This window comes from Saccopteryx leptura, chromosome 4, assembly GCF_036850995.1.
Source record: "Saccopteryx leptura isolate mSacLep1 chromosome 4, mSacLep1_pri_phased_curated, whole genome shotgun sequence".
In the NCBI taxonomy this organism is placed as follows: Eukaryota; Metazoa; Chordata; class Mammalia; order Chiroptera; family Emballonuridae; genus Saccopteryx; species Saccopteryx leptura.
The window spans coordinates 217,510,269-217,535,547 of NC_089506.1; the positions used below are offsets into that span (position 1 = coordinate 217,510,269).

Here is a 25,279-nt window from a genome sequence, read left to right on the forward strand (position 1 = left end):
AAAAAATAACATTTAGTTGAGAGCAGTGGCTCTCAAAGTTTAGCAGGCATAAAATTCCATCCCTGGAGATTCAGGTTTAATAGCTAGAAACAGGGACAACGGGACTAACTACATTTTAAAGAAATAGTATGTGATTTTTTGGCAGGAAGGCCTTACTTTGAAAAATACTGGCCCAAAGCAGGTTTTAGCTTCTTTGGGTTACAAACATCTTTACACATCCCGTCCTTACAAGGATGCATGTAAACATTCCTAAGACTTTTAGGGGTCTTTGTAACTCAAATCAATATTTACTTTTTTTTAATTGATACCTTTTAGATGACTTGGACAAGCTAGGGACATGTACTCATGGCCTGACCTCTCACACTGACCATATGGATGGGATTGTATCTGGTACAAACAAGCATTTCTCCAGTGAAGCTCTAGAAAACTCCTCTTCCTGGCTTCATTGCTTCAGGTTCTGAGCCTCAAAGACTTGCAGTAATAGAGACAGCCCTGACTTTGGTGGAAGTACTCATGCCAAGAATTGAGGAGCTAAGAATGGAGTGGGACTGAAGCTTAAGCATTCTATGACACTAAATTTAACGGTGGAAAGTTGGTTCACAAAGGCAAGAAGCAGAAGAGTTGGGTCTGGTGTCCGGGCTTTAACCAAGCCTTGCAAACTTCAAAGCTCTCAGAGAAAGTAATAATTACGGCCCTTTAATTGGCAAGCTGAGGCTAGGGTCCAAATCTGGCTTGGAGTCTAGCTGAGAACTGGTATTTCAAGCTGTGCTTTCCCGACAGTCCAGAGGGTTAAGTGATGGGAGGAGCAGTAAGTACACTGGCTTCTCTAGGGAATTAAAAGCTGTTACAAAGGTAGCACCTACAAAGTGCCTCTTCTCACACCATGTCCCACTTTATGACAAGGTGGTACACAAGCCAATCCCCCTCAAAAATTCCAGGTGGCCTCAGACTTAAAGACGAGGTTGGCATCAAGTCAGTTCATTACTTCACTTGAAGAGTCTTTTCCCCAAATCTTCTACCTCTTTCTTTAGAAGTTTCTCCAGGTTGACAAATCTGGTTTCTTCCTCTCTAAGCCAGGCCAGACATGGGGCTGAGTTCTGTACAGAGGCAAGTGTACGCAGGCCAGCAGAGGACACAACCCGCCTCCTCCTCCTCGAGGTGAAGGGTCATCCTGACCAGAGGCAGGTCAGGATGCCCGTGGCTGGCTGCTCCCATCACCCAGACAAGGCTGGCTCCGACCACGAAAGAGTAGAAGAATAATGGAGTCCCACAGGGAGACTGTGTGCAGAGCTTGGGAATCTAGGTGAGTCTGGTTCCCGCTGGCGAATCCCAGTGTTTGCGCCTCGCTCCCCTTGGCTCAGGATGGTGAGTATCTCGAGAGTGAAGATCAAGCTCCACTTTTGTTTGCCCCCAACTCGCTGCTCAGTTCGGATTCTCCCTTGCCTTGGTCTGCTACGTGGCCATTTTGTCACTCAGACCTGGCTTCACTGACACTGGGCTGGCCTGCCCCAGCCCCGGTCAGTGCCAGGGTGCCCTCAAAAAGGAGTGGGCAGCTGCCTCTAGAATCCTGGCTGAGACACTGGCAAGAAATTCAGATGTGGTAAAGACAATAGGAAGCCAAGAACCCTGCCATCTCTGTGTCTGTGACCCTGGGCAGGTTGCTTAGCCTTCCCCTGTCTCAGTGTCCCCAACTGCAAAAGCTCAGATCTCTTCCAGTTCTAAAACATGAGGCGGCCTTCCCGGCTGGGTCTAGGGTGGCTAAGGCCTGAGCTACAGGGCGCTCTCAAGGGAGCCCAACAGGCCTGGAGGGCGCTCTCAGGGCCTTCCCCTTCAAAACCAGGAGCGGCTGAGACGGTGCTGTGGTCTGACACAAAAAAATCCCACTGGGCCGTGGCCGGTAGGCTCAGTGGTAGAGCGTCGGCCTGGCGTGCATAAGTCCCAGGTTCGATTCCCGGCCAGGGCACACAGGAGAAGCACCCATCTGCTTCTCCACCCCTTCCCCCCTCCTTCCTCTCTGTCTCTCTCTTCCCCTCCCGCAGCCAAGGCTCCATTGGAGCAAAGATGGCCCGGGCGCTGGGGATGGCTCCTTGGCCTCTGCCCCAGGCGCTAGAGTGGCTCTGGTCGTGACAGAGCGACGCCCCGGAGGGGCAGAGCATCGCCCCCTGGTGGGCGTGCCGGGTGGATCCTGGTCAGGCGCATGCGGGAGTCTGTCTGACTGTCTCTCCCCGTTTCCAGCTTCAGAAAAATACAAAAAAAAAAAAAAAAAAAAATCCCACTGGTTTGGGGCAAGACTTAGTCCTGACTGCCTCTTCCTAACCGGGCTGTCCTGTCCAAGTAGGACGCTCCCTTCCTCAGGCAGTTATGAGGGTGAAATGAGTTCATGGACAAGACAGTACTTTGTAAGTCATAAAATGCAATGCAAGCAAGATATAAAATAAAGCCTGCTTTTACTTCTCTCCTGCCACCCTTTTACATATATACTGCTGTCTACCCGAACCCCTGGTTTGGGAAAACGTGAATGCTACAGACACAAGCGCCAGAGACCAGAGGCGCCCAACAGGTCATGAGAACGAGTGGGAAACAGCAGAGGGAGAGGGCCAGCTCGGCCAGAGACACGGCCCAGCCATGAGCGCCGGCTCCTGCTGCTCAGGAGCAGATGAGGAGAGGCGACAACGCGGACTCCAGCTCCATCCAAAGGGGACAGCTTCTTCCAGCTCCCGCCAGCTGTGATTTTGTGGGAGTTTAGGTAGTTGCCAAATCTTTGGCTTTCTCAAGGGAAGTCAGAAACCTATGGTTTTGTGTGAAATCTTAACCAATAATTTGTAACATTTTAAAATTCTGATTAGGCCCCCAAAATAAGAGAGCTGCAGGCCCGATTCAGTACATGGCCATCAGTTATTAACTTCCGCAGTAAAAAGACAACGGGTAAAATAAGGTTCCCTTCTACCTCAATCCTCTTAACACACCTAAGCTGCGAAACAGCTTTTTCTTCTCACAGCAGACATCTACTGGGAGTTCTGACCTCAGCCCTAACTCAGCAAAGAGGGCTTCTAGAGTCTAGGACAGGAGAAAGTGAGGTGTCAGCATATCAAGCTAGTAATGGCCTAAAATAAGATGGCCTCGTCCCCCTGGTCCAACTCTTACAAAGAATTCTCGGGCCTCCCTGGAGCCCCCAGAGGCTCGGCACTGATGTCAGCCTGGGCCCCGGGGAATGTTCAGACCTGCACCCTTTGTCGTTTCTCCTTTGAGGCGTCACCCACACTCCTGGAATATCTCTGGGTAGTGCTGGAAGCCCACAGGGGGGTCCAGGCCTCCTCGGCTAGGGGCCAGCGGCACAGGCGACGCACTGCCACCTTGGCCCTTGCGTCCCCCGGCACCAGGCCTATGGACCCACTGGTGCTTGGCCATGGCTGACTTCTGGCCAAAGCACCTGCCGCACTGAGGGCAGGGGTAGGGGCGTTCCCCGCTGTGAGTGCGCCGGTGGGCTGCCATTTCGGAGCTCTGTCGGAAGCAGCGCCCGCAGTCTGGGCACGGGTAGGGCTTCTCGCCTGTGTGGGTGCGCACGTGGCGCCGTAGGTCCGAGGCATGGGCAAAGGCGCGGCCGCAGTCGGGGCAGGGGAAGGGGGTCTCGCCGCTGTGCACCCGCTGGTGCTGGTAGAGGGCGGAGCTCTGGCTGAAGCAGTGGCCGCAGGCAGCACAGCGGTAAGGCTTCTCACCCGTGTGGACCCGCAGGTGGGTGGTGAGGGCAGAGCGCTGGGTGAAGGCGCGGCCACAGTCGGGGCAGCGGTGGGGCCGCTCCCCACGGTGGATGGCGCGGTGCTTGCTCAGGGAGGAGGCCTGGCCGAAGCCCTTGCCACAGTCAGGGCAAGAGAAGGGCTTCTCACCCGTGTGGGTATACAGGTGCTCCACCAGCGTGGAGCGCCAGGCAAAACTCTTCCCACACAGGTAGCAACCGTGACGCTGGTCTGCCCTTGGGACAGGCGGGTGGGCAAAGAGTGGGGGGCGACCCCGGCGGGGCACCTTGGACTGCTGCTCCAAACTGTAAAGGGTCCCAGCAGAAGGGGGTCTGAGAGCCTTCGGCCCAAGAGGCTGAGCAGCCCAAGAAAGGATCTTCTCCAGTGCCCCCGGGCCTTCTCTTTGTCCTTTCCCTTCCTTGTTTCTGGAATCTGCTGGGAAATAAGGGAAGAGCTCAGACCCTGGCTTAGTATCCTGGTCCTTGAATTCCACACCCCATATGGTGACAGAGAAGCCACTTCTGGACCCACAGCTGCCTCTGGGACTCAGCTCAGTACACACAGGGTCCCAGCAGGGAAGCCTGGAGCGACACCTCTTCTTCAGCTGCGAAGGACAGAAAGAAAAGCGACAGGGAGAGTACGAAGCAACAGTAGACTCTAGCTCGGGGCTGGGGAAATGCAGAGGGTGGGGTAGGCGGAAAAGATTCTAGCTGGATAAGTGGATGCTTCAGGATGATGCCTCAGGCAGCAGGAGCAGCATCAGCAGAGACCTGACCCGGGCTGAACCAAGTTCAGGGGGCTGGGATGGTGCAACACGTTGCCAGGATGAAGTACTAGAAACAGTGAAAGCCAAGAGCAAGGGAGCTGCTGTGAAAATAGCACAAAAGAAAGCGAACTAAAACACAGGAGGGGCCGAGGAGCCAGATGCAGGCAAACAGGAGGGATGAGGTGGAACTGGACAGAGCTCAGCGACCAGCTGGATGAGAGGGCTCAGATCTGCGCCGAGGCCCCACGCCCCAGCGGAGCCTGGTCACACTCAGCCCCTTTCCAGGCTGAATCCTGAAGCTAGGCGGCGGCCAGGCCTAACCTCCTTAGCTGGGAAAGCACTTCAGGGAAGAAACTAAAGCGCAGGATAAGGAGTTGGCAGAGGGTAGCAGGATGGGTCAGGTCCCAAGCAGGTCCCCGGGAGACGGAGTCCCCAGTACTTCACCTGGGTCTTCTGTCAGACACTCTCCCGACACTGGATCTCGGGCATCTGGACCCCAGAGTTCGGCCTCTTCCTCCACCCAGGAGATGAGGGCGGGTTTGGTGCCTCGAAATCCTGGGGGAGAAGAACGCAAACCCACGCTGCCGGTTGGCCGCCGCCCAGCCCGCGGTCCCGACGTCGGGGCCTAGGATCTCACACTCCCGCGCGGGGCCCGGAGGCTGGGCCGGGCGCCCGAGGATGCGAGGCCCCGAGGCTGGGCCGGGCGCACGAGGATGCGGGGGCCGGGCGAGCGGTGGGGCTCTCACCGAGCGCGCCCAGGTGGCCGTAGGTCTCCCGCATCACGTCCCGGTACAGGGCCCTCTGCGCGGGCCGCAGACACCCCCACTCCTCGGGGGAGAAGTACACGGCCACGTCCGCGAAGCTCACGGGCTCGGGGCTTCTCCCCTCGCGCGCGGCCTCCCCTTGTTCCCGGGCGCAGAGCGGGGCCGGAGGCGGCGCCATGGGAAGCGCCGGCCCCCGGGTCCGCGGGGCCCCACGTGCTCGGGAGCGCCGGTCCGAAGGTCGGGCCGCGGGCCGCAGGAAGCGGCCTCCCCGGGGACCACCAGGGTGGCTAGAAGCTAAGAGGTGGTGACTGAAGGGACACAATCAGGACCGGAGGACGCCTTCCTGAGAAATGGCGGAATCGCGGCCTCGCAGACCTGGCTCCAACGCAGTTTGGTCCAGATGACGCCATCCCGGGGCCTCCGGGTGGCTCGGTCGCCAGCCCTCCACCGAAACGGCCGTCGGCTACCAGTGCGGGAGCAGGCGCCACGCCACGCCCGGGAGCCACCGGGCCACCATGTCCCCGCGCCGCTCCCCGCCCCGCCGCGCGGGGAAGCGCAGCCTGGGCGGGGTTGGAGGACTGACCCGGCGAGGCGGGTGGTCGGAGCTGGGCCACCGCCGGTTCCAAGCCCTGACCCAGCCCGCCCTGCCTTTGGGAACTCGGACGTGATTTCTCCTGGCTGGGCCGTTTATAATTGGGCTTTGGCCCATCACTGGGTGACAGCAGCCTTTTCCCAAATGTTGAGGATAAAAAAAAAAAAAAAAAAAAAAAAGTGGGTAAAAGAGAACGTTCTCTATTGGAAGGTTGTTCCAGCCTGAAATTCTGGGAGCTTTTATTTCAGGAGATGGAGAGGGCAGCTAGGGGAGAGGAGGGTGAGATCTGAATAAAGGTCCGAAGGACCCTCTGCGATCTTCCCCTCCCCCAGAGGCCGCCTCCCCAACATAGCTACACCATTTGCCTCTAGCCTGGCTCTTTACTGCTCTTGACCAGGGAACTATCTGCCCCTTCGTCTCTGCATGGATGTCCCACAGGGACTTCAGACTTGACGTGGCTCAGAATGCACTCACCCCTTTCTTCAACCTCCCCCATTTGAGGGTCTTTAACTCAGCAAATGGCACCGACTCCCCCCATCATTTCCATCTCTAGATCTCCCTCTCAAAATAAACAAGCTAACCAACCTCTCTCATTGTGCATATTTATTGACTGTGCCCCCACATCGCTCCATAAACACCCTGCCCTAAGAAGGCTTGATCCTTTTCCTTGGCCCAGCCTCATCAGTCACGGCACGTCACACATTTCTTGGAAATTTCTTGCACATCATCTTGAGCAGGCTCAGGCTGGTCTGGATGTAGTAGGGTTAGGCGTGAGCAGAATAGGGACGATTATCCAGGGGCAGAGCATACCCAGGGCAAGAGTCCCAGGTGCCTAGCAATGGGCAAAATTAAGCATTAACCCCCGGAGATGACATCTAGGCCTCAGCTGTGTTTCTGCTCCAGGCCCAGAGAAGCAGCAAAATCAGACAGAGCAACTGGTACGGCTGGCATCGGGACCAGCTGCACTGACTACTGATTCCCTGCCCTGGCGCCAACCAATAGGTGGAGACCATGACCCTGAGGGGCCCACCCGAAAAGCTGATAGTCTATTGGGGTCCTCTTTGGAGACCTTGTGATAAAAGCCCTTACGACAGGGACCCTGTGTGTGTTCTCTTCCCAGAAAGGAGCACACCTGCACCTTTCCGCCCTCTTTCCCATTTCTCAAGGCGTTTCTCTCTCTTTCTCCCCCTACCTCCCCTAAGCTCCGAGGGCCCTTCTTCTGTGTCTGTAACTCATTTCCTGAGCCCATTTCTCCTACGGCTCCCTTCTAACTCTATGACTTTCTAAAGAAACTTTCTCTTGTAGTTTGAATCTTGACTCCGAATTCTTTCTTAGCTAGAACTCAAGTACCAAGGTTGCTGAACTGATGTCTAACACCTGGTGTCATTTTGCCACCAACACTTCCAAAGGCCTTCCTGAGGCTTCTGCCTGACACCCTGGATCTAGTGCGTGCTTCCCCCACAGCAGCAGGCTGGCGGGCCTCTGGCCGAAGCCCCCCCCCCCCAGCAGGGACAGGGGTTAGGGTCGCTTGCCTGAGTCAGCATGTAGCATGAAAGGTACTAGCTGAGGTGGAGGCAAGTGTCACACTAGCTGCAAAGGGTCCCTCTCCATAGCGTGCACTGGGCAGAGGGGATGGCAGAGCACGACTGCACTTGGGACAGGGACGAGGGTGCTGCATTAGTGCCAGGCGATAAGGCTGGGTGCAGATAGGGTGGGCTGGGGCACTGGGAAAGTCTTGGTCACAGGTTTATAGACCAGGTGTTTCTGATTCCAGGGGCTCCTGACAACTACTAGACTCCTTCTCCTGACCCTTCCCAAATATATATATATATTTTTAAATTTTATTTACTGGCCCTGGCTGGTTAGCTCAGCGGTAGAGCGTCGGCTTGGCGTGCGGGGGACCCGGGTTCGATTCCCGGCCAGGGCACATAGGAGAAGCGCCCATTTGCTTCTCCACCCCCCCTCCTTCCTCTCTGTCTCTCTCTTCCCCTCCCGCAGCTGAGGCTCCATTGGAGCAAAGATGGCCCGGGCGCTGGGGATGGCTCCTTGGCCTCTGCCCCAGGCACTAGAGTGGCTCTGGTCGCGGCAGAGCATCGCCCCTGGTGGGCGTGCCGGGTGGATCCCGGTCGGGCGCATGCGGGAGTCTGTCTGTCTCTCCCCGTTTCCAGCTTCAGAAAAATACAAAAAAAAAATTTATTTACTGATTTTAGACTGAGAAGGGAGGGAAGCGGGATGCATCAACTTGTAGTAGTTGCTTCTCATACGTGCTTTGACTAGGCGAGTCCAGGTTTTCGAACCTGCAACCTCAGCATTCCAGGTAAATGCTCTATCCACTGCGCCACCACAGGTCAAGCCAAACGTATTGTTTTTCTGAGTGGCTTCTGTGAAACATAGCAGATTCAAAACTTGCCAGTTACTTCTCCAAGGTCTACTTATGTTCAGGTGACAGAACCAACCTTCCCAATGGCAGCATTCAGATGGATACCTAGCCCCTGGAAGCTCCCCCTAGACTGTGCTGGCCAATTGAAGGGCTCATGAGTCAGGAATATTCCCACCTACCTCAGGATCAACCAGAGGAGTAGCTGTTACAGGGCCCAGGCACCTGGAGACAGAAAGGTGAACTGCCTTCATCCTAAGCTTGAATTCACACTGCAACTGACAGAGTTTTGACTCATACAGCATGACCTGATCATGGGACCATTAGATGCCTCAAAGTCAACTGAGAAAGAGGTTAAGATGGTTGGTTTGTTCACTGGATAGAGCATTGGCCCAGCAGGAAGATGTCCTGGGTTCAATCCCTAGCCAGGGCACACATGAGAAGCAACCATCTGCTTCTCTTCCCCTTTCTCAGCCAGTGGCTTGATTAGTTTGGGCATTGGCCCCAGGCACTGAGGATGGGTTGGGTGGTCTGAGTGTGTCATCCTAAAAATAGCTTGGTGGATTCAAGCACTGGCCACAGACAGGTTGCCAGGTAGATCCTGGTCAGGGTGCATGCGGGAGTCTGTCTCACTACCTCCCCTCCTCTCACATTATAAAAAAAAAAAAAAATTCAGTCTCCAGTGGGTATGATAAATTCGGGTCAAGCCCTGGCCAAATAGCTCAGTTGGTTCGAGTATCATCCCGAAGCACAGAGGTGGAGGTTCAATCCACTGTCAGGACACAAACAGGTACAGACCGATGTTCCTGTCTCTCTCTCCCCCCTTCCTTTCTCTTTGCTAAGATCAATCAACAAAAGCCATTTTTTAATTACTAAGGAACATGTAGATGATGTTTCTTGTGAACAAAACATTTTCCCGTCCAGCTTCTCACCTTGGCCCCCACTTCTCACCTTTCAGTCTTTCCCAGGCTTCCTCCCTCCTGGGGGTCTTGAGCATCTGCACCCCACAGCTGGGTCTCCTGCTCTATCCAGGAGGGCTGTTTTAGGGCTGGGAATCCTGGGGAAGAACCCTAACCACTCAGGAAATTTTTTCTTGCCAGGCACCAAGATCTTCCAGGTGTTGGAGGCATTGATAAACCAAGATCACGTTCCTGCCCTAAGTTATACACTAAACCCCACCTGACCTGTGGTGGCGCAGTGTATAGAATGTCGACCGGGAATGCTGAGGTCGCTGGTTGAGACCCTGGGCTTGCCTGGTCAAGGCACATATGGGAGCTGATACTTCCTGCTCCTCTCCTACTTCTCTCTCTCTCTCTCTGCCTCCTCTTTCTCTAAAAATGAATTTTTAAAAAAATCTAAGTTTTACACTAAACTCTACATTTACACTGAGGGAGAGCGATGTCAAGTAAGAGCTCTGCTGGCACAGGTATGGGGACATTTGGGCCGACGCTGCTAAGGTTTATACAGCCACAGAGCCACAATTCTACTTTCAGCATGGGGCAGAAGAGCTCCAGGAGGAATCTCTTGGAAACAGCATATGAGAAGGGCATTGAGGGATATTAGACTTGGAGGTGTAGTGTATAGAGAGCAGAACAGCAAGAGCATAGGCTCACTGAGCTAACAGCACGTCCAAAAACCAAAGATCCAATTTAGCTGGAGCCAACTGGGACCGCTTTGCCTGTAGGAAGAAATTTGGTTTGAACTGGAAGTTAGCGTGCCATGGGCCTTCGCGTCGTGGCACAGGTTCTGAATTCTTTTGCAGAAAATCCTGGAGAAGTGTGTCGGGGCGCTCGGTTATGAATTTCAGTTTAGGGTGATCTGGGGGGAATCACAGGAGCAGTCTCCTGGGGCAGCAGTGGAGGCAAGTCAGGCACCTGCCCATCCCACCCGCCCCCTTCCCTTTTCAAAGACCAGGGTCGGCCGGCTCTCACGGAGCGCGCCCAGGTGCATCACGTCCGGGGCCCGGGAACTCTAGGCGGGCAGCAGACAACCCCACTCCTCGGAGAAGAAACACACGGCCTCCTCCACGTAGCTCACGGCTTCTGGTTTTTCCACCCTCGTCTTCCTTCCGGCCGGGCCTTCGCGGGCGCCTCTGCGGAAAGCCAGGAGCAGGCGCCGGGAGAGAGCCCGGCCCGGCCCGGCCCCACTCCATGGAGGAATACTGCTGGAAATCCGGTTTCCGGAGACCCTGTGCCTCTGAACCTAGGAGACCGGAACTATCTCTGGATGGGGCCGCTCTAGGACGCTGAGCACTGGTTACGCGAACTCGGTGGTCTTCGGACCGAGAAACTCTGGGCGCCCTTAGAAAAGATAGTGGTACTCTAGCGTCTTTCCCTTTTACAGAAAGACATTTAACAGTTTCACTGTCGGCCGGCTGTTGATGACCTGGTTTATTAACCCCTTCGGGTTAGAACGCTTCCTGTTCCGGAAGCAGCCTTGACAACACTCTTGCCCATAGTTAAGATGGCCGCAGCCACTTCGCCCTCCCTTGTCCGGCGCGCGAAAGGTGGGCCTGGGGTGCGTGAGTGAGGGAGGCGACAGGGGTCTAGCGGAGAGAGAAACGCGGCCACCGTTCTGGGGGTTGCTGGCCAGACGTCCACTTCCTAATCCCCGCAAGGGGAACCACTCCTTGGCCGGCGTTCATAAAATATATATATATTATTATATATATTTTTGGCCCTGGCCGGTTGGCTCAGCGGTAGAGCGTCGGCCTGGAGTGAGGGGGACCCGGGTTCGTATTCCCGGCCAGGGCACATAGGAGAAGCGCCCATCTGTTTCTCCACCCCCCACCCCCCCTTCCTCTCTGTCTCTCTCTTCCCCTCCCGCAGCCAAGGCTCCACTGGAGCAAAGATGGCCCGGGCGCTGGGGATGGCTCCTTGGCCTCTGCCCCAGGCGCTAGAGTGGCTCTGGTCGCGGCAGAGCGACGCCCAGGATGGGCAGAGCATCGCCCCCTGGTGGGCAGAGCGTCGCCCCTGGTGGGCGTGCCGGGTGGATCCCGGTCGGGCGCATGCGGGAGTCTGACTGTCTCTCCCCGTTTTCAGCTTCAGAAAAATACAAAAAAAAAAAAAAAAATTTTTTTTTAGCAAACCGTTTCTCAGCTTTTTTTATTTAATAGGTATGAATAATATTCTGTGAAGTCTTACTCCTCTTTTAAGTTTCCTAAATATCCCTCCAGAAATTGTCAGTTGATGTTTCTATGTATCTCTGTACATGTCTATTACCTAGATCTGGAATTTCCACAGGTTGACTAGATCTTTGAGGATACTGGGCCCAATACCTCTCTGCTGTCCAGTCCATTTTTCTCAGAGGACGAAACGAAGACTCCGTTGTTACCCAAGGTCAGGCAGCCCATTAGAGACTCCAGGTCTTCACACCTAAATTCGGGCCTTTTCCACCACCTCCCGCCTCTTCCTCCAGGCCGATTGCAGAAAAGCAACATTAATATTTTGAATTTACTAGAGCCCTGGCTGGGTAGCTCAGTTGATTAGCGTCGTCCTGATAACATCAAGGTTGCAGGTTCAATCCCCAGTCAAGGGCACATATAAGAATCAGCCAGTGAATATATAAATAAGTGGAACAACAAATCAATGTTTTTCTCTCAAATCAATAAAGAAAACTTTTTAAAAAATATTTTTACTTGCCTGACCAGGTGGTGGCGCAGTGGGTAGAGGGTCGGACTGGGACATGGAGGACCCAGGTTCGAGACCCCGAGGTCGCCAGCTTGAGCGCAGACACATCTGGTTTGAGCAAAGCTCACCAGCTTGGACCCAAGGTCTCTGGCTCGAGCAAGGGGTTACTCGGACTGCGGCGGCCCCTGGGTCAAGGCACATATGAGAAAGCAATCAATGAACAACTAAGGTGTTGCAATGAAAAACTAATGATTGATGCTTCTCATCTCTCTCCCTTCCTGTCTGTCCCTATCTATTCCTCTCTCTGACTCTGTCTCTGTAAAAAAAAAAATTAATTACTTTACTGACCACTGTTGACCTTAAAGTTAGCTGAATTCTTAATTCATTAAAATATGATTGCATAAACATTTTTTTCTTGTTTTCCAAATTTTAATGGCTGATTGCATTAAAAAATTAGATGAGTTACGGATGACAGGACTCATTGTTTTAATATTCCACTTATATGTGCACCCTGATTTCCCAGTTCTAAGCTCTCCTGACAGAACAATGGCTGACTATGCAAGAGCTGTAATTGGTTCCTTGCTATGACGGAGACTAATGATCATCGCTCACCTTGCTTGATCACTTACTATATGCCAGACTCTGTTCTAAGTGTTTTTGCTTGTTAACTCATCTAAGCGTCATGACACTTCAGGAAGTGGAATGGTCGTTGCCAGGAGCTGGGGGAGAGGACAAGGGGCATTATTGTTTAATGGCTGCAAAGTTTCAGCTGGGGAAGATGAAAAGTCCTGGAGAGGGATGGTGGTGATGGTTGCACAACAGTGTGAATGTACTTAATGCCACTAAACTGTACACCTAAAAATATTTAAAATGGTTCTATTATGTATATATTTTACTGCAAAACAAAACAACCTAGTGACCTCCCAATATATATATGTATATATGTATATATATATATATATTTTTTTTTTTTTTAATTGTATTTTTCTGAAGTTGGAAATGGTGAGGCAGTCAGACTCCCGCATGCGCCCCACCGGGATCCACCCGGCATGCCCACCAGGGGGCGATGCTCTGCCCATCTGGGCCGTTGCTCTGTTGCAACCAGAGCCATTCTAGCGCCTGAGGCAGAGGCCACGGAGCCGTCCCCAGTGCCCGGGCCAACTTTGCTCCAGTGGAGCCTCGGCTGCAGGAGGGGAAGAGAGAGACAGAGAGGAAGGAGAGGGGGAGGGGTGGAGAAGCAGATGGGTGCTCCTCCTGTGTGCCCTGGCCGAGAATCGAACCTGGGACTCCCGCACGCCAGGCTGACGCTCTACCACTGAGCCAACCGGCCAGGGCCACCTCCCAATATATTTAGAACTAAATTCAAATTTTGCATATGACAAATAAGAGTTCTATGACCCATACCCTCCCCTCACTCCACGCTCATCTGTAAATCTCTGCTCAGTTCCTCAACCCGCCACCGGTGTCCTTTCTGCACCTCACCCACACTCATCCTTACCTAAGGGCCTGGCAGCTGCTGTCTCCTCTGTTCAGAAAGCCCGCCCCGCCCTTCACCCCAGCCTCTGAAACTCTGCCCTCCCCAACTCCCACATCTTGCCTGGCTGACTCGTTTCCCCTCGGCTCCTGTTCATCATTTGTTTTGTTGTTTTCTTAATTCTTTTTAAAGGCTTTATTCACTTTAGAGGGAAGAGAGAGAAAGGGAGAGGAGCAGGAAGCATCAAGTCCCATATGTGCCTTCACCGGGTAAGCCCAGGGGTTCGAACTTGGAATCTCAGCATTCCAGGTCGACGCTTTTATCCACTGCACCACCACAGGCCAGGCCTGTTCATCATTTGGAATTCTGTTCAAACATCTCCTCTGCACCAAGTCCAGCCTAGGTATCCGACTGCAGCAGGCACTTTCAGCACAGTTTCTGTTTTAGTTCCTCTGTAGTGCTTATTATTTGCAATAGAGTACCTTCTCTTATTTATACATATATTGGCTTGTCACCTGTCTCCTCACCCTACTAAAATGTAAGTTCCAAGAGGATTTCTATGTCTGTCTTCCCTGCTATATCATGGCACACAGAATAGTTCCCAGTACATAGTAAATGCTTCCTAGATGTCTGTTAAATACATAAATGAGAAAGAAAGAGCGTACAGCACGCGTCCTGCGCCTCATGCTGACCTTGGTGGGCAGTGCTGTGCTTGACACACTGTGCCTGGTTCCGCTCCCCCTCCTTTCCCCAGCTCTCCTTCTCTCTGCCTCGCCCCTCTCCAGGCCTGGTCAGCCCTTGGCCTCCACACCCTCCCACTCCTGACTGCCCCTTGCCCAGCAGTCAGGCTCCCTGGTCCAGCTCTCCATGCTTGAAACCTCTGGGTCTCCCTTGTTCACAGCTCGTATTGTCCGTGGCTGAGCCGTAGATTCTGTGGCAGAAGTCTCACGGGTATCTTTCTTCCCAGTTCCAAGGTCAGGAAGCAACAACTGCAAGAAAAGGTCTTGCTCTTTAGCTTGGTCCCAGCTCCTGACCAGCTGTCTGGGAGCAGGTGCCCAGCAGGCCTCTAGTGTTGTCTCTTCCCACAGGTCACACTCCAAACTGTTGACATTTCCTGACAGTACCTGTCAAACAGTCCTGCTCCTGCTCAAGAACTTTCTATGGCTCCTCAGTGCCTGACAGTAACCTTTAAGCTCCTCTGCTGGTATCTGTGGCCCTTCCAGCGTGGCACCCACCTCCCTGAGGCATCTGTCCTCCACTATTCATTACATAGTTCCTTATGTTTCAGTCAAGTAGAACTACTGTCATTCCTTATTCCTGTCGTGCCTATCCTGGTTGAAGTCTTTCTCATCATTCCAAGGCCAGCTTGAACCACTTCTTGTTTCAGAAGACCTGCCTAGGTCTCCTCTTGGTCTTCCTCACATCCTGTTTTGTATTGGTTAGAATAATAACAATAACTGGTGCTTATTAAACACTGATGTACAAGGTGCTCTTCCATATTCTCATTTCATCTTTGCAGCAATTTTATGAGGAGGATGCTGTTATTATTCAGGTTTTACAGATGAAGAAACTAAGGCACAGAGAGGTGACTTGGGGTAAGAAGTGACTTGCCTAAGATTGGATAGCTAAAAAGTGACTCAGGATCTTAACCCCGATAGTCTGACTCCAGAGACCACATTTTTACCTCAACACGGGGTCAGTTTTGGGGTGAGGGGGTTGAGAACTATCAGCTTGTAACTGCAGCACTTTAGTTGTTCATTGATTGCTTCTCATATGTGCCCTGACCGGGAGGCTCCAGCAGAGTGAGTGACACCTTGTTCAAGCCAGCGATCTTGGGCTCAAGCCAGTGACCACGGGGTCATGTCACTGATCCCATGTTCAAGCCAGCCACCCCATGCTCAAGCCCCTGTGCTTAAGCAGGATGAGCCCACGCCCAAGCCAGCAACCTCGGGGTTTTGAACCTAGGACCAGTGTCCCAGGTTGATGCTCTGTCCACTGTGCCACCACCAGTCAGGCACACTGTGTCCATTTTTATCCTTTTTATGAGACAAGGATCCCTTGCTGCTCCCTTTGCCTGACAATCTCCCCACACACCAGTTACTACCTACTATTCTCTGGGAGGCGCAACCCTCTCCTGTTCCAAGATGCATCTCCTGGTATATCACCAACCAGGACAGGTTGGCGGTGCCTCTGGACACCTTTGTTTTTTCTTTTCTTTTTTCAAAGACTTTATTCATTTGAGAGAGAAAAGAGAGAGAGGAGAGGGAGGAGCAGGAAGCATCAACTCCCATATGTGCCTTGATCGGGCAAGCCCAGGGTTTTGAACCAGAGACCTCAGCATCCCAGGTCAACACTTTATCCACTGCGCCACCACAGGTCAAGCTGGGCACCCTTCATCACAGCCCCAATCACTCTTTCCTGAGTCAGCATGTCCCCCAGAGGCCTCAGATGTTGTTTGTCGAGTGACAGACCGAAGTCAGCCCTCCTCAGCCTGAAATCCCCTTATTTCCAACAGAAGGTCATTGAATAGTGACGGTCCTTTTCTTAGTGAAGGTCACTGGCTTTGGCGGGGCTCTCAGCTTTCCTGCCGACTCTCCGGGCGGCCGCGCTGAGCCCTGAGCCCAGAGGAGCCACCCTTAGCTCCAAAGGAAGGCCACTCTCTGCTGGGAACTAAGGGCCGGAACCCTGGTTTGGTAGGTGCTGCTGTCTGCTGTCCTGCTGGTTCCTGTCAGCTCCCCGCTCTCGCCTCTCGCCCGCCCGAGCCCCTGACTGTTCTGCTCAGACAGAATGGGAGAAGTATCTGGGCTCTGTGTCAGCTTCCAGCTTTGCTGCTTTAAAGCAGTGAGATGTTGAAAAAAATCACCTCGCCTGACCAGGCGGTAGCGCAGTGGATAGAGTGTCAACTTGGGACACTGTGGACCCAGGTTCAAAGTCCCGAGGTCTCTGGCTTGAGCGCAGGCTCACCAGCTTGAGCTCAGGGTCGCTGGCTTTAGCATGGGATCATAGACATGGCCCCATGGTCATCAGCTTGAAGCCCAAGGTCACCGGCTTGAGCCCAAACGTTGCTGGCTTGAGCCCATGGTTGCTGGCTTGAGCAAGGGGTCACTGGCTCGGCTGGAGCCCCCAGTCAAGGTACATATGAGAAGCAATCAATGAACATCTAAGGTGCCGCAACAACAAGTTAATACTTTTCATCTCTCTTCCTTCATGTCTGTCTGTCTGTCTCTCTCACTTGCTTAAAAAAAAAAGAAAGAAAATCACCTCATCTCTCTGAGCCTCAGTTTACTCGTCTGCAAAACATGGCCACTGCTATCCGCGCCCTGTCTCCTTTGCCTTTCTGAAGTGTAAAATGTCAATAATTCACTCTTTCAACACACGTTTATTGCACATTTGCTAAGTCGTACATACTATTTTGTTAAAGTTTCAGTCTTCACAGTAACCCTTTCTTTTGAGGTAGGTATTAGGAATCCCCACTGTATAGACGAGGGAGTTAGGCTGGGAGGACGCGGGCTTCCCAGCGGTACCCTGTGTAGGCAGACACTAGCTCTGAGCTGGGGCTTCTGTGCTCTGTCCGCCTACTCCACTTCCGGGGCTTCCTGCTGCAGTCCGCCAGCCGGGCTTGCCCACGCCCTCCACCTAGGCCCCTTCCCCAGGCCTTAGTCCTCTCCGCATTTACTTCTCAAGTAGGTAAGCAGCAAGGGAGGGTTTTTTGAGACAGTGGAAAAGATCTTGGTTGCACCTGCTACTGAAATAACATTGAGAAAAGTCTAGCCTCTCACTATCCTCATTTTTTTAGAAAGACTGGGGAGAGGGGTGTCAAGGTTCATCTCTTTGAATCTTTACAGGCACTTTCCTTTTTACATGTTTGAAAACTGGAGGGATCCTCGAGGGAAGCCCAAGGGGTGAATTTGGGTTCCCAAGTCCGTGAGTGAGGAGCCTCCCGCAGGGCCCAGTGGGTCCTTATCGCCGAGGTCAGGCTCTGCCCCACACATGGGAGCCACTCACCCGCACTCCTCAAAGATGTCCGGGTAGTGCCGGAACAGCACGGGCGGGTCGCGGTCACCCCGCACCGGGGCTCGAGGCACAGCCCGGATTCCAGGCCTCCTGCCCCGCCGGCCCCCAGAGCAGGAGCGGTGGATCCACTGGTGCGCTTCCACCGCAAACTTCCTCTTGAAGCGCATGCCACACTCAGGGCAGGGGAAGGGCCGCTCTCCCGAGTGCATGCGCCGGTGGCTGACCAGCAGCGAGGGGTAGGTGAAGCGGCGACCACAGTCCGCGCACACGTGGCGCCGCTGGCTGGCCTGAGAGCCCACGGTGGGCACCGGGACCAGGGGCTGCGCACCTGTGCTCTGGTCCCAGGCAGCGTTCGTCGGGAGCTGTGCTCTGGCTGAGGCCTTGCTGATGGCCGAGTCAGGGTTGTATTTAACCAGCTCCGCAGGCCGAGCCTTCCCAGGAGGTTTTCTGGGTCCCTTGGTTCCTGGTACTTCTTCGGGTTCCTCTTCCTTCTTATTGGGGGCATCTCCTGGGAAACAGGAATCAAGATACATTGGAAAACACCTTTGTTTACACTGTCTCGGGTTTGGGATGCTTTTATTTAAAGAAGTGCCACAAAAGTACTGCCCAGTGATTAAGACACAGGCTTTGAAGGACAGTAAACAAGTTCAAATCTCTTAAGACAACTTGAGTAACTCATCTGGGCCTGGTTCTTCATGTGTCAAATGGGAATTATAACGGTTTCTTTATAGGGTTGTTGCACTAAAATCAGTAGAAGCATGTTAAGCACCTAGTATATGCTCAATAAGCAGTATTATTAGTGTGATTTTTTTCCTTAATTTTCTATAGAGTAAGATGTTTAAAGAGGAGAAAACTTATTTGCTGGAGATCTTTCTGCTAGGGCAGGGGTCCCCAAACTTTTTACACAGGGGGCCAGTTCACTGTCCCTCAGACCATTGGAGGGCCAGACTATAAAAAAAACTATGAACAAATCCCTATGCACACTGCACATATCTTATTTTAAAGTAAAAAAACAAAACGGGAACAAATACAATATTTAAAATAAAGAACAAGTAAATTTAAATCAACAAACTGACCAGTATTTCAATGGGAACTATGTTCCTCTCACTGACCACCAATGAAAGAGGTGCCCCTTCCAGAAGTGTGGCGGCGGAATAAATGGCCTCAGGGGGCCGCATGCGGCCGTGGGCCGTAGTTTGGGGACCCCTGTGCTAGAGGGTGACTAGGGGAGAAGAGCCAAATTGTCAACTATTGGGCATTTTCTCATGTTTTACTGGGCATTTGCTTTGCTTGAGGAATGTGAAAGGCAGATTTGAGGTCACTTCCATTCACAGGGGGTTTTAGTTCTTGAAAAGGGGAGAATGAGTGGTGTTTTCTACAGCCGGGACCTGGAAACCTGTGTGTTGTTGGACTCGGGCTCCTGCTTTTCCTGCTCCGGTCTCAAGTTCTGAAAACTTCGGACCAGGTCTGCCTCCTTTCCTCTACTATCCCACATTGGGTGGCTCTCTCTCACTCCTTCAGGGAAGCTGGGAGTGGGGATCTGAGAAAAAAACACTGCTAGACAGGAAGCCCGGGAGCGCCAGGTGCTAGGTGCGAGGAGAACTGGGACAGTCCCTCACCTCTCCGAGCTCCTCCCACGCTTTCCCCCTCCTCAGGATCCTGGGCGGCTGGGCTCCAAGCCTCATTCTCCTGTTCCATCCAAGAGATGAGGTCTGGTTTGGGGCCTGGGAATCCTGGGAGAGAACAGGGATCACAGTGCTAGCCCCAGAGGCTGCCCTGGGAAGATGGCACCCCTGGCTAGGGTGAGGGCACTTCCTCAGAACTAACGTTCAACGTGGGTCGAGTCTCAATGCTCCCTGCCTGAAGGAAGTGGGTTCCGATGGAAGAACTCCCCAGGGGGTACCTGAAGCCCTGGGAATTGGAGGTGGCTGGTGCTGTTGGAATTAGGGCTCACAGTCCTCGGAGTCCCTCTCTACCATCTCCTCCGTGAACCCCAGTGGAGGAGGGGGGAGCTCTGACCGGGCCTCACCGAGCGCGCCCAGGTGGCCGTAGGTCTCCCGCATCACGTCCCGGTACAGGGCCCTCTGCGAGGGCCGCAGACACCCCCACTCGTCGGGGGAGAAGTACACGGCCACGTCCGCGAAGCTCACGGACCCAGGCTTCTCGCAACCAGGGCGGGTCTCCCCAGCTGTCAGCGCCTGGAGTGGGGCTGGGGGCGGCGCCATGGGGCCTCCCAGCCCCGAGCTGTGGCCGCCTTGTCCCCGGGGCCACCGCCTCCCCGCTCCCGGCTGAGCTTTCGTCGTCCGCGGGAACGGCTTCCCAGGCCGCGGTCCCTGCCAGCCCTGCCGTCCGTACGCAGCCGCAGGGACTGAAGCAGCGGGGACCAGCTGCGAGGGTAGGGATTCGAGGGTTCTGACGGGGACAAACCAACCCCCTGGGTGTTTATTCACTTCTTGGCAGCTTGGCCATAGACACCCGGGTTGAGGGACCCGGAAGGTGCCTTCAGAAAATATGGCGACATCCTGGCTTCAGTTGGCACTGACTGCTCTTTAGGGCGCCGTCCTTGGATCATATCAAACATGGCGCCCGTCTGGCTTCCCGGGTCTCATCGTCCACTTGCCCTCAAATAAAATGGCTGCTGAAGGTGCGTTTTTAGGGGGAAGAAGGAACGCAGGGGAGATCGTGGGGTGCCTTCTTGCCTTCAAAAAAGGTGGGTGGGCCGGCGGTGTCCAGCGCCTCCCTTTGCGGGCACCGCGCAGCGGCCGGTGATTGGCCCCGAGCGCAGGAAGCGGCTGCGCCGCGAGGTCGGGGACGGGCTGGGCGTTGGAGAGGGCGCCCGCGCTGGGTCAGCAACCCGTGGGGGACCTTGGCGTGTGTGTCCGGGATTGTGTTCCTGACGGTCTTCCCTCCAAACCTCCTGACGGCGGAATCCGATCTCCGGTCCCTGCGGGAAGACGCTCGCACTCTGGCCAAACTCTGGCGACAGCCGAGGTAGAAAGCAAGTACGCGTTTCCAGTCGCGACCGCAGCTGTGGAGCCCACCCGACCCCTTGCACACCCCGCTCGGCTCGCTCAGCTTCTGGACTGGAGCAGCGGGCGGAGGAATGTGTTTGGTGAGGTTCGAATTGGAACGGGAAATTTTAAATTACATTTTTTCCTAATTAATTAATTGTGTATGAGTTTTAAAAAGTGCTACAGAAGTTTTGTAATGAATAAAGCAGTCCCCTCTACCCTTTCCCCTGTTCCAAAGGCAACTACATATTTAACCCTTTTTATTAACTTGAATTATATTGTACATACAATAAAAAGCACAGATCTTCATTGTAAAATTCGCCAAGTTTTGACATGTATACAACCGTATTATCAAACAAAATACAGGGCACTGACATTATCCAGAATGTTTCCTTATGCACACTTTCCAGTCAGTACACAATTTTTTATTGTGGTAAAATACACATTCCATAAACCATTACGTACACATCATTTATATTACTATACAACTCAGTGGCAGTTAGTGCATTTACCTTGTACAACCGTCACTACTTTCACCCCCTAAAGGAAACTCCCTACCCACTGAACAGCCACTCCCATTCTTCCCTTTCTGCAGCCCACCGGCAATCACTAATCTGCTTTCTGTCTCTGTGGATTTGCTTCTGGATATTTCATATAAACGGAGTCGTACACTATGTGGCCTTTCCTGTCTGGCTTGTCTTTTTTTTTTTTTTTTTTTTTTTTGAGAGGGAGAGAGAGGGCAGGGCGAAGGGAAGCATTCATTTGTTGTTCCACTCAGTCGTGCGTTTTTTCGTTGCTTCCCGTGTGTGCCCTGACCATTGTGGGTGGGAGGTGGTATCAAACCTTATTTCAGGAGGAGGCTCTTAACCAACCGCGCTAAGGAGAGGGCCTGGTTTGTCATTAATGTAGCGTTTTCAGGGTTTATCCATATAGTGTCAGTTCTTCATTCCTTTCTTTCCTTTTTTTTTTTTTTTAAGCGGAAGAAAAAGGAGACAGACACAGACAGGAAGGGAGAAGGGTAATGAGAAGCATCAACTTGTAGTTGAGTCACTTTGTCATTGATTACACGTGCCTGGTTGGGGGGCCTCCAGCCAAGCCAGGAACCCATTGCTCAAGCCAGCAACCCTGGGATCATGTATATGACCCCATGCTCAAGCAAAGACCCCACACTCAAGCCGCATTCAAAACCTTAGGGTTTTGAACCTGGGTCCTCAGCGTCCCAGGGCAACGCTCTGTCCACTGTGCCATCACCGGTCAGGCACTCTGTTCATTTCTTAACACAGAGCTTTGTTTCCCTTAAATACTCATTTGCTTTCCTTAACCCCAAACACGTAAATCTTGCCTCTTTCCAGAGAAAACTCGACTCATCTCCTGTGAGCTCTATCACCACACTCTTAAAATATGGCCGTAAATTACCAGAAATAAACTGAAGGATCCTGGTCTCCCAAACAGGGAGTGGTTCTGAAAACCCCACTGCAGGCTGCTGCCACCTTGCCAGAGCGACAAGCCCACTGTTGAAGCCTTTCCCACACCTGGGGCAGGAAGGGCCAGCTGTTAGAGTGGATATGCTGATGACTGAGGAGAGGAGTAGGTAAAGCAGAGGCCACATCAGGACAGGCTTCTGGCCAGTGTGTGTGCACACCTGTGGATAGCCAGCAGAAAGGTGTAGGCAGAACGGAGGCAGCGGGGACAGCTGTAAGGCTTCTCACCTGCGTGCTTGTGCTGGTGGAGAGCCGGCAGGTAGGGATAAGTGAAGTAACTTGCAGTCTGGACACTGAGAGGGCTTCCCCCCAGCGTGAGCCTGCCTGTGTATAGCCAGGAATCCCTCGTACTTGTGCTGGGTGAAATGAACTTGATTCTGGTCACAGGGGAAGGGCTACTTGTGGCTGGCCAGGAGGGAGAGATAGCTGAAGCTGCAGCCACAATCCGGGCAAGAGTAGGGTGGTCTGCTGGTTCAGTCTTTATTTTATTTTATTTTTTACAGAAACAGAGAGAGAGTCAAGGAGGGATAAACAGGGATGGAGAGATGAGAAGCATCAATCATTAGTTTTTCATTGCACATTGCGACACCTTAGTTGTTCATTGATTGCTTTCTCATATGTGCCTTGACCATGGGCCTTCAACAGACTGAGCAACCCCTTGCTTGAGCCAGCGACCTTGGGTCCAAGCTGGTGAATTTTTGCTCAAACCAGATGAGCCCACGCTCAAGCTGGTGACCTCGGGGTCTCGAACCTGGGTCTTCCGACGCTCTATCCACTGCGCCACCACCTGGTCAGGTGAGCCCAGTCTTAATGGAGCTCCACCTAGAGTTCTAATAAAGCTCTGGGCAGGCAGCGTTGTGATGGCAGCCCCTCTGAGAGCCACTCCCATGTTCCATCTCTTTGTTTTGACCTCCCAAGGTGCCGCCAAAGTCCATTATCAAGAAGTCTACGCTTGGACTGCTCTCTAGCTTCCACCAAACACCTTCTGGGAATACACATTTATGATACTATAGCTGCCGGAAAAACCAATATTCTTTTTTAAAACGCCTGTGATGAATAGCATTATTCATTACCCTGTGACCCACATAATTAATAACCAAAAGGAATATCTGTCTTCATTATATCAAAGCAAAAATCAAATCACATGTACTTCCCCTTTTCCTTAGCTGCCTTGGAACTCATGCACTATTTTGCATTAAGCTGGGGTTGTCCAGCATGATTAAGTGGCACTGTAAATCCCAGTTTAGTTGGTCCGTTGAGCCATTTTGCAGAGATAGGAACTTTTCTAGAGATGAGGTGCAGGGAGACACGCTGGGGCTTTGTAGGGGACAGTGTGTGTTGAGGATCCGAGTGGAGAAGGGAGAAAGGGTTTTCAAGGTGAAGTATGTGCGACCTTTCCCTCGCCTCTGCTGACAGTTGCCCGGCTGTCACACTCTGGATCCTGGGCCCGTGGCTCCACGCCTCCACCTCATCTTCCACCCAACAGATATAAGCGGGTGTGGGGCCTGAAAACCCTGCGATGGGAAACAGTGGGCTCGGCTGAGAGCCGCGGAGGGGAGGGTGCGGCTGCTTTCTCGGCGCCCCACACTTCCAGGCCACCCGTCTCTAGGTCCATCCACCCTCCTGCCGTAGGTCTCCCGCAGCACGTCCCGGCCCAGGCCGTCTGGACGGGCCGCAGACACCCCCACTCTTCGGGGGAGAAGTGCACGGCCACGAGCTCGGGGCCCCTGGGCTGCTCTCCCTACGCCGCGCCCGGCCTCCCCGGCACATCTGCCGGGCGGCGCCGTGGGAAGCCCCTCGGTACTTCGCAGAGAGAGGCTTCCAGGGTTGTGGAAACGCTAGAGCTTCCCTGACTTCCCTCAGAAAAAGTCCACGAGGGCTTCCAGTCCGGCCCTAAGCCAAGGCGGCACCGCTCCGACCGACACGCCCACTGCTCACCCGCCCTTCCGTACCCGGGCACGCGGACGAGCGGCTGGCCCCGCCCCCGGCCAAGACACCCTAGATGGCGCGCGCTGATTGGACAGCGGGCGGCAAGAAGGGAGGCTGTGATTGGTGCGGCCGGGGCGGCCTGTTTGAAAGCTGACTGTGGAGGAGCGACGGGTCTGCCGGCGACGGGCATTGAGGGCCGGCCGGGTCTCTCAATTTGGCTTTCCTGGACTGGAGATCAGAGAGGGGTTTTTGACTGGTTGAGGCTACTCCCTTCAGCTATTTCCATGAGTCCTCTTACAGGCAGGTCTGGATGTCCGGGGCTTGGAGGGGAAAACTCGGGCGGATGTAGGGGCGGGCGGGCGTTGTGTGGGTGTGTGGCTGGGTGGGTCTGTTCCAGCACCCCGCTCTGGGTGCTCGCGGAGGGCTAACCTCACCCCGGTGGCGGGAGCAGGTCCCCACTGGGTACTGGATTTGACCCATGCCCGGAGGCCACAGATGTCTTCCCCTTTTCAGACGCAGAACCCGGAGGGACAAAAAACTAGGTGTAAATTTGAAGATCTAATTGGCTTTATTAAGCGAGTCATACATCTGGACAGCATCCCGTCCAGTGACTAGAAGGGCGCTCCAAGGGGATGTACAAATGGAAAGATTTTATAAGAAAAAGGTTGGGGCAAGGATTCTATTAGCAAGAAAAGGAAGGATTATTTTGGGGACAGGACACCGCGCGCGCACCTGTGTATGTGTGAAGGGGAAAGTTTTTATTTCCTAGATTGCCTCTGTAGGAGGTGGGAAGGGAAGTGAAGGGATGGAGAGGGGCCCATCTGGTAGATTACCTTACTGGTGGTTGATCAGAAAATTTCGTTTTGGTTGATTGAGATTATGTTTCTGGGAAAGGTTGAAACTGCAATTAGATCAAGTATCAATATTAAAGCTAGGTTTGGCCTGACCTGTGGTGGCGCAGTGGATAAAGCGTCAACCTGGAACGCTGAGGTCGCCTGTTTGAAACCCTGCACTTGTCTGGTCAAGAAACATATGGGAGTTGATGCTTCCTGCCCCAACCCCACTTCTCTCTCCCTCTCTCTCTCTCTCTCTCTCTCTCCTATCTAAAGTGAATTTAAAACGCTAAAAAAAAAAAGCTAGGTTTGGCCCTGGCCGGTCGGCCCAGTGAGTGGAAGTCCTGGGTTCAGTTCCCCGCCAGGGCACACAGGAGAAGCGCCCATCTGCTTCTCCACCCTTCCCCCTCTCCTTCCTCTCTATCTCTCTCTTCCCCTCCTGCAGCCAAGGTTCCATTGGAGCAAAGTTGGCCTGGGCGCTGAGAACGTCTCCATGGCCTCCGCCTCAGGCACTAGAATGGCTCTCGTTGCATCAGAACAAGGGCCAGATGGGCAAAACATCGCCCCCTGGTGGGCATGCCAGGTGTATCCCGGTCGGGCACATGCGGGAGTCTGTCTGACTGCCTCCCAGCTTCTACCTTCGGAAAAATACAAAAATAAAAAATTTTAAAAATT

At 53.4% G+C, this 25,279-nt stretch overlaps 2 protein-coding genes across 2 annotated transcripts; both read right to left on the reverse strand.

The window, feature by feature from the left end:
* Positions 1-2,407: 2,407 nt before the first annotated feature.
* LOC136404354 (zinc finger protein 764-like) lies at positions 2,408-21,115 on the reverse strand. The gene is made up of 7 exons (XM_066383672.1): positions 19,380-21,115; positions 18,970-19,083; positions 17,339-17,858; positions 5,732-5,824; positions 5,247-5,572; positions 4,945-5,055; positions 2,408-4,166 (listed from the first exon to the last, which is right to left on the reverse strand). The coding sequence occupies exons 1-7, from the start codon at positions 19,573-19,575 to the stop codon at positions 3,253-3,255; spliced, it is 2,274 nt and encodes a 757-aa protein (XP_066239769.1). The 5' UTR covers positions 19,576-21,115; the 3' UTR covers positions 2,408-3,252.
* ZNF785 (zinc finger protein 785) lies at positions 20,052-24,251 on the reverse strand. The gene is given in 8 exon segments (XM_066383673.1): positions 20,052-20,433; positions 21,778-21,811; positions 21,814-21,902; positions 21,904-21,945; positions 21,947-22,120; positions 22,122-22,307; positions 23,257-23,356; positions 24,206-24,251. Coding segments are annotated over 8 exon segments (1,053 nt in total).
* Positions 24,252-25,279: the final 1,028 nt, after the last annotated feature.

Coding starts and splice junctions, on each gene's coding strand:
- LOC136404354 (XM_066383672.1), bottom strand. CDS start 19,575: ATGGCGCCGCCCCCAGCCCCACTCCAGGCGCTGACAGCTGGGGAGACC. Junction 19,084..19,379: donor CGGCCACCTGGGCGCGCTCG/GTGAGGCCCGGT, acceptor GTTCTCTCCCAG/GATTCCCAGGCCCCAAACCA. Junction 5,825..17,338: donor ATCTTTGAGGAGTGCGGGTG/AGTGGCTCCCAT, acceptor AACCCCGCCCAG/GCTGCGCTTCCCCGCGCGGC.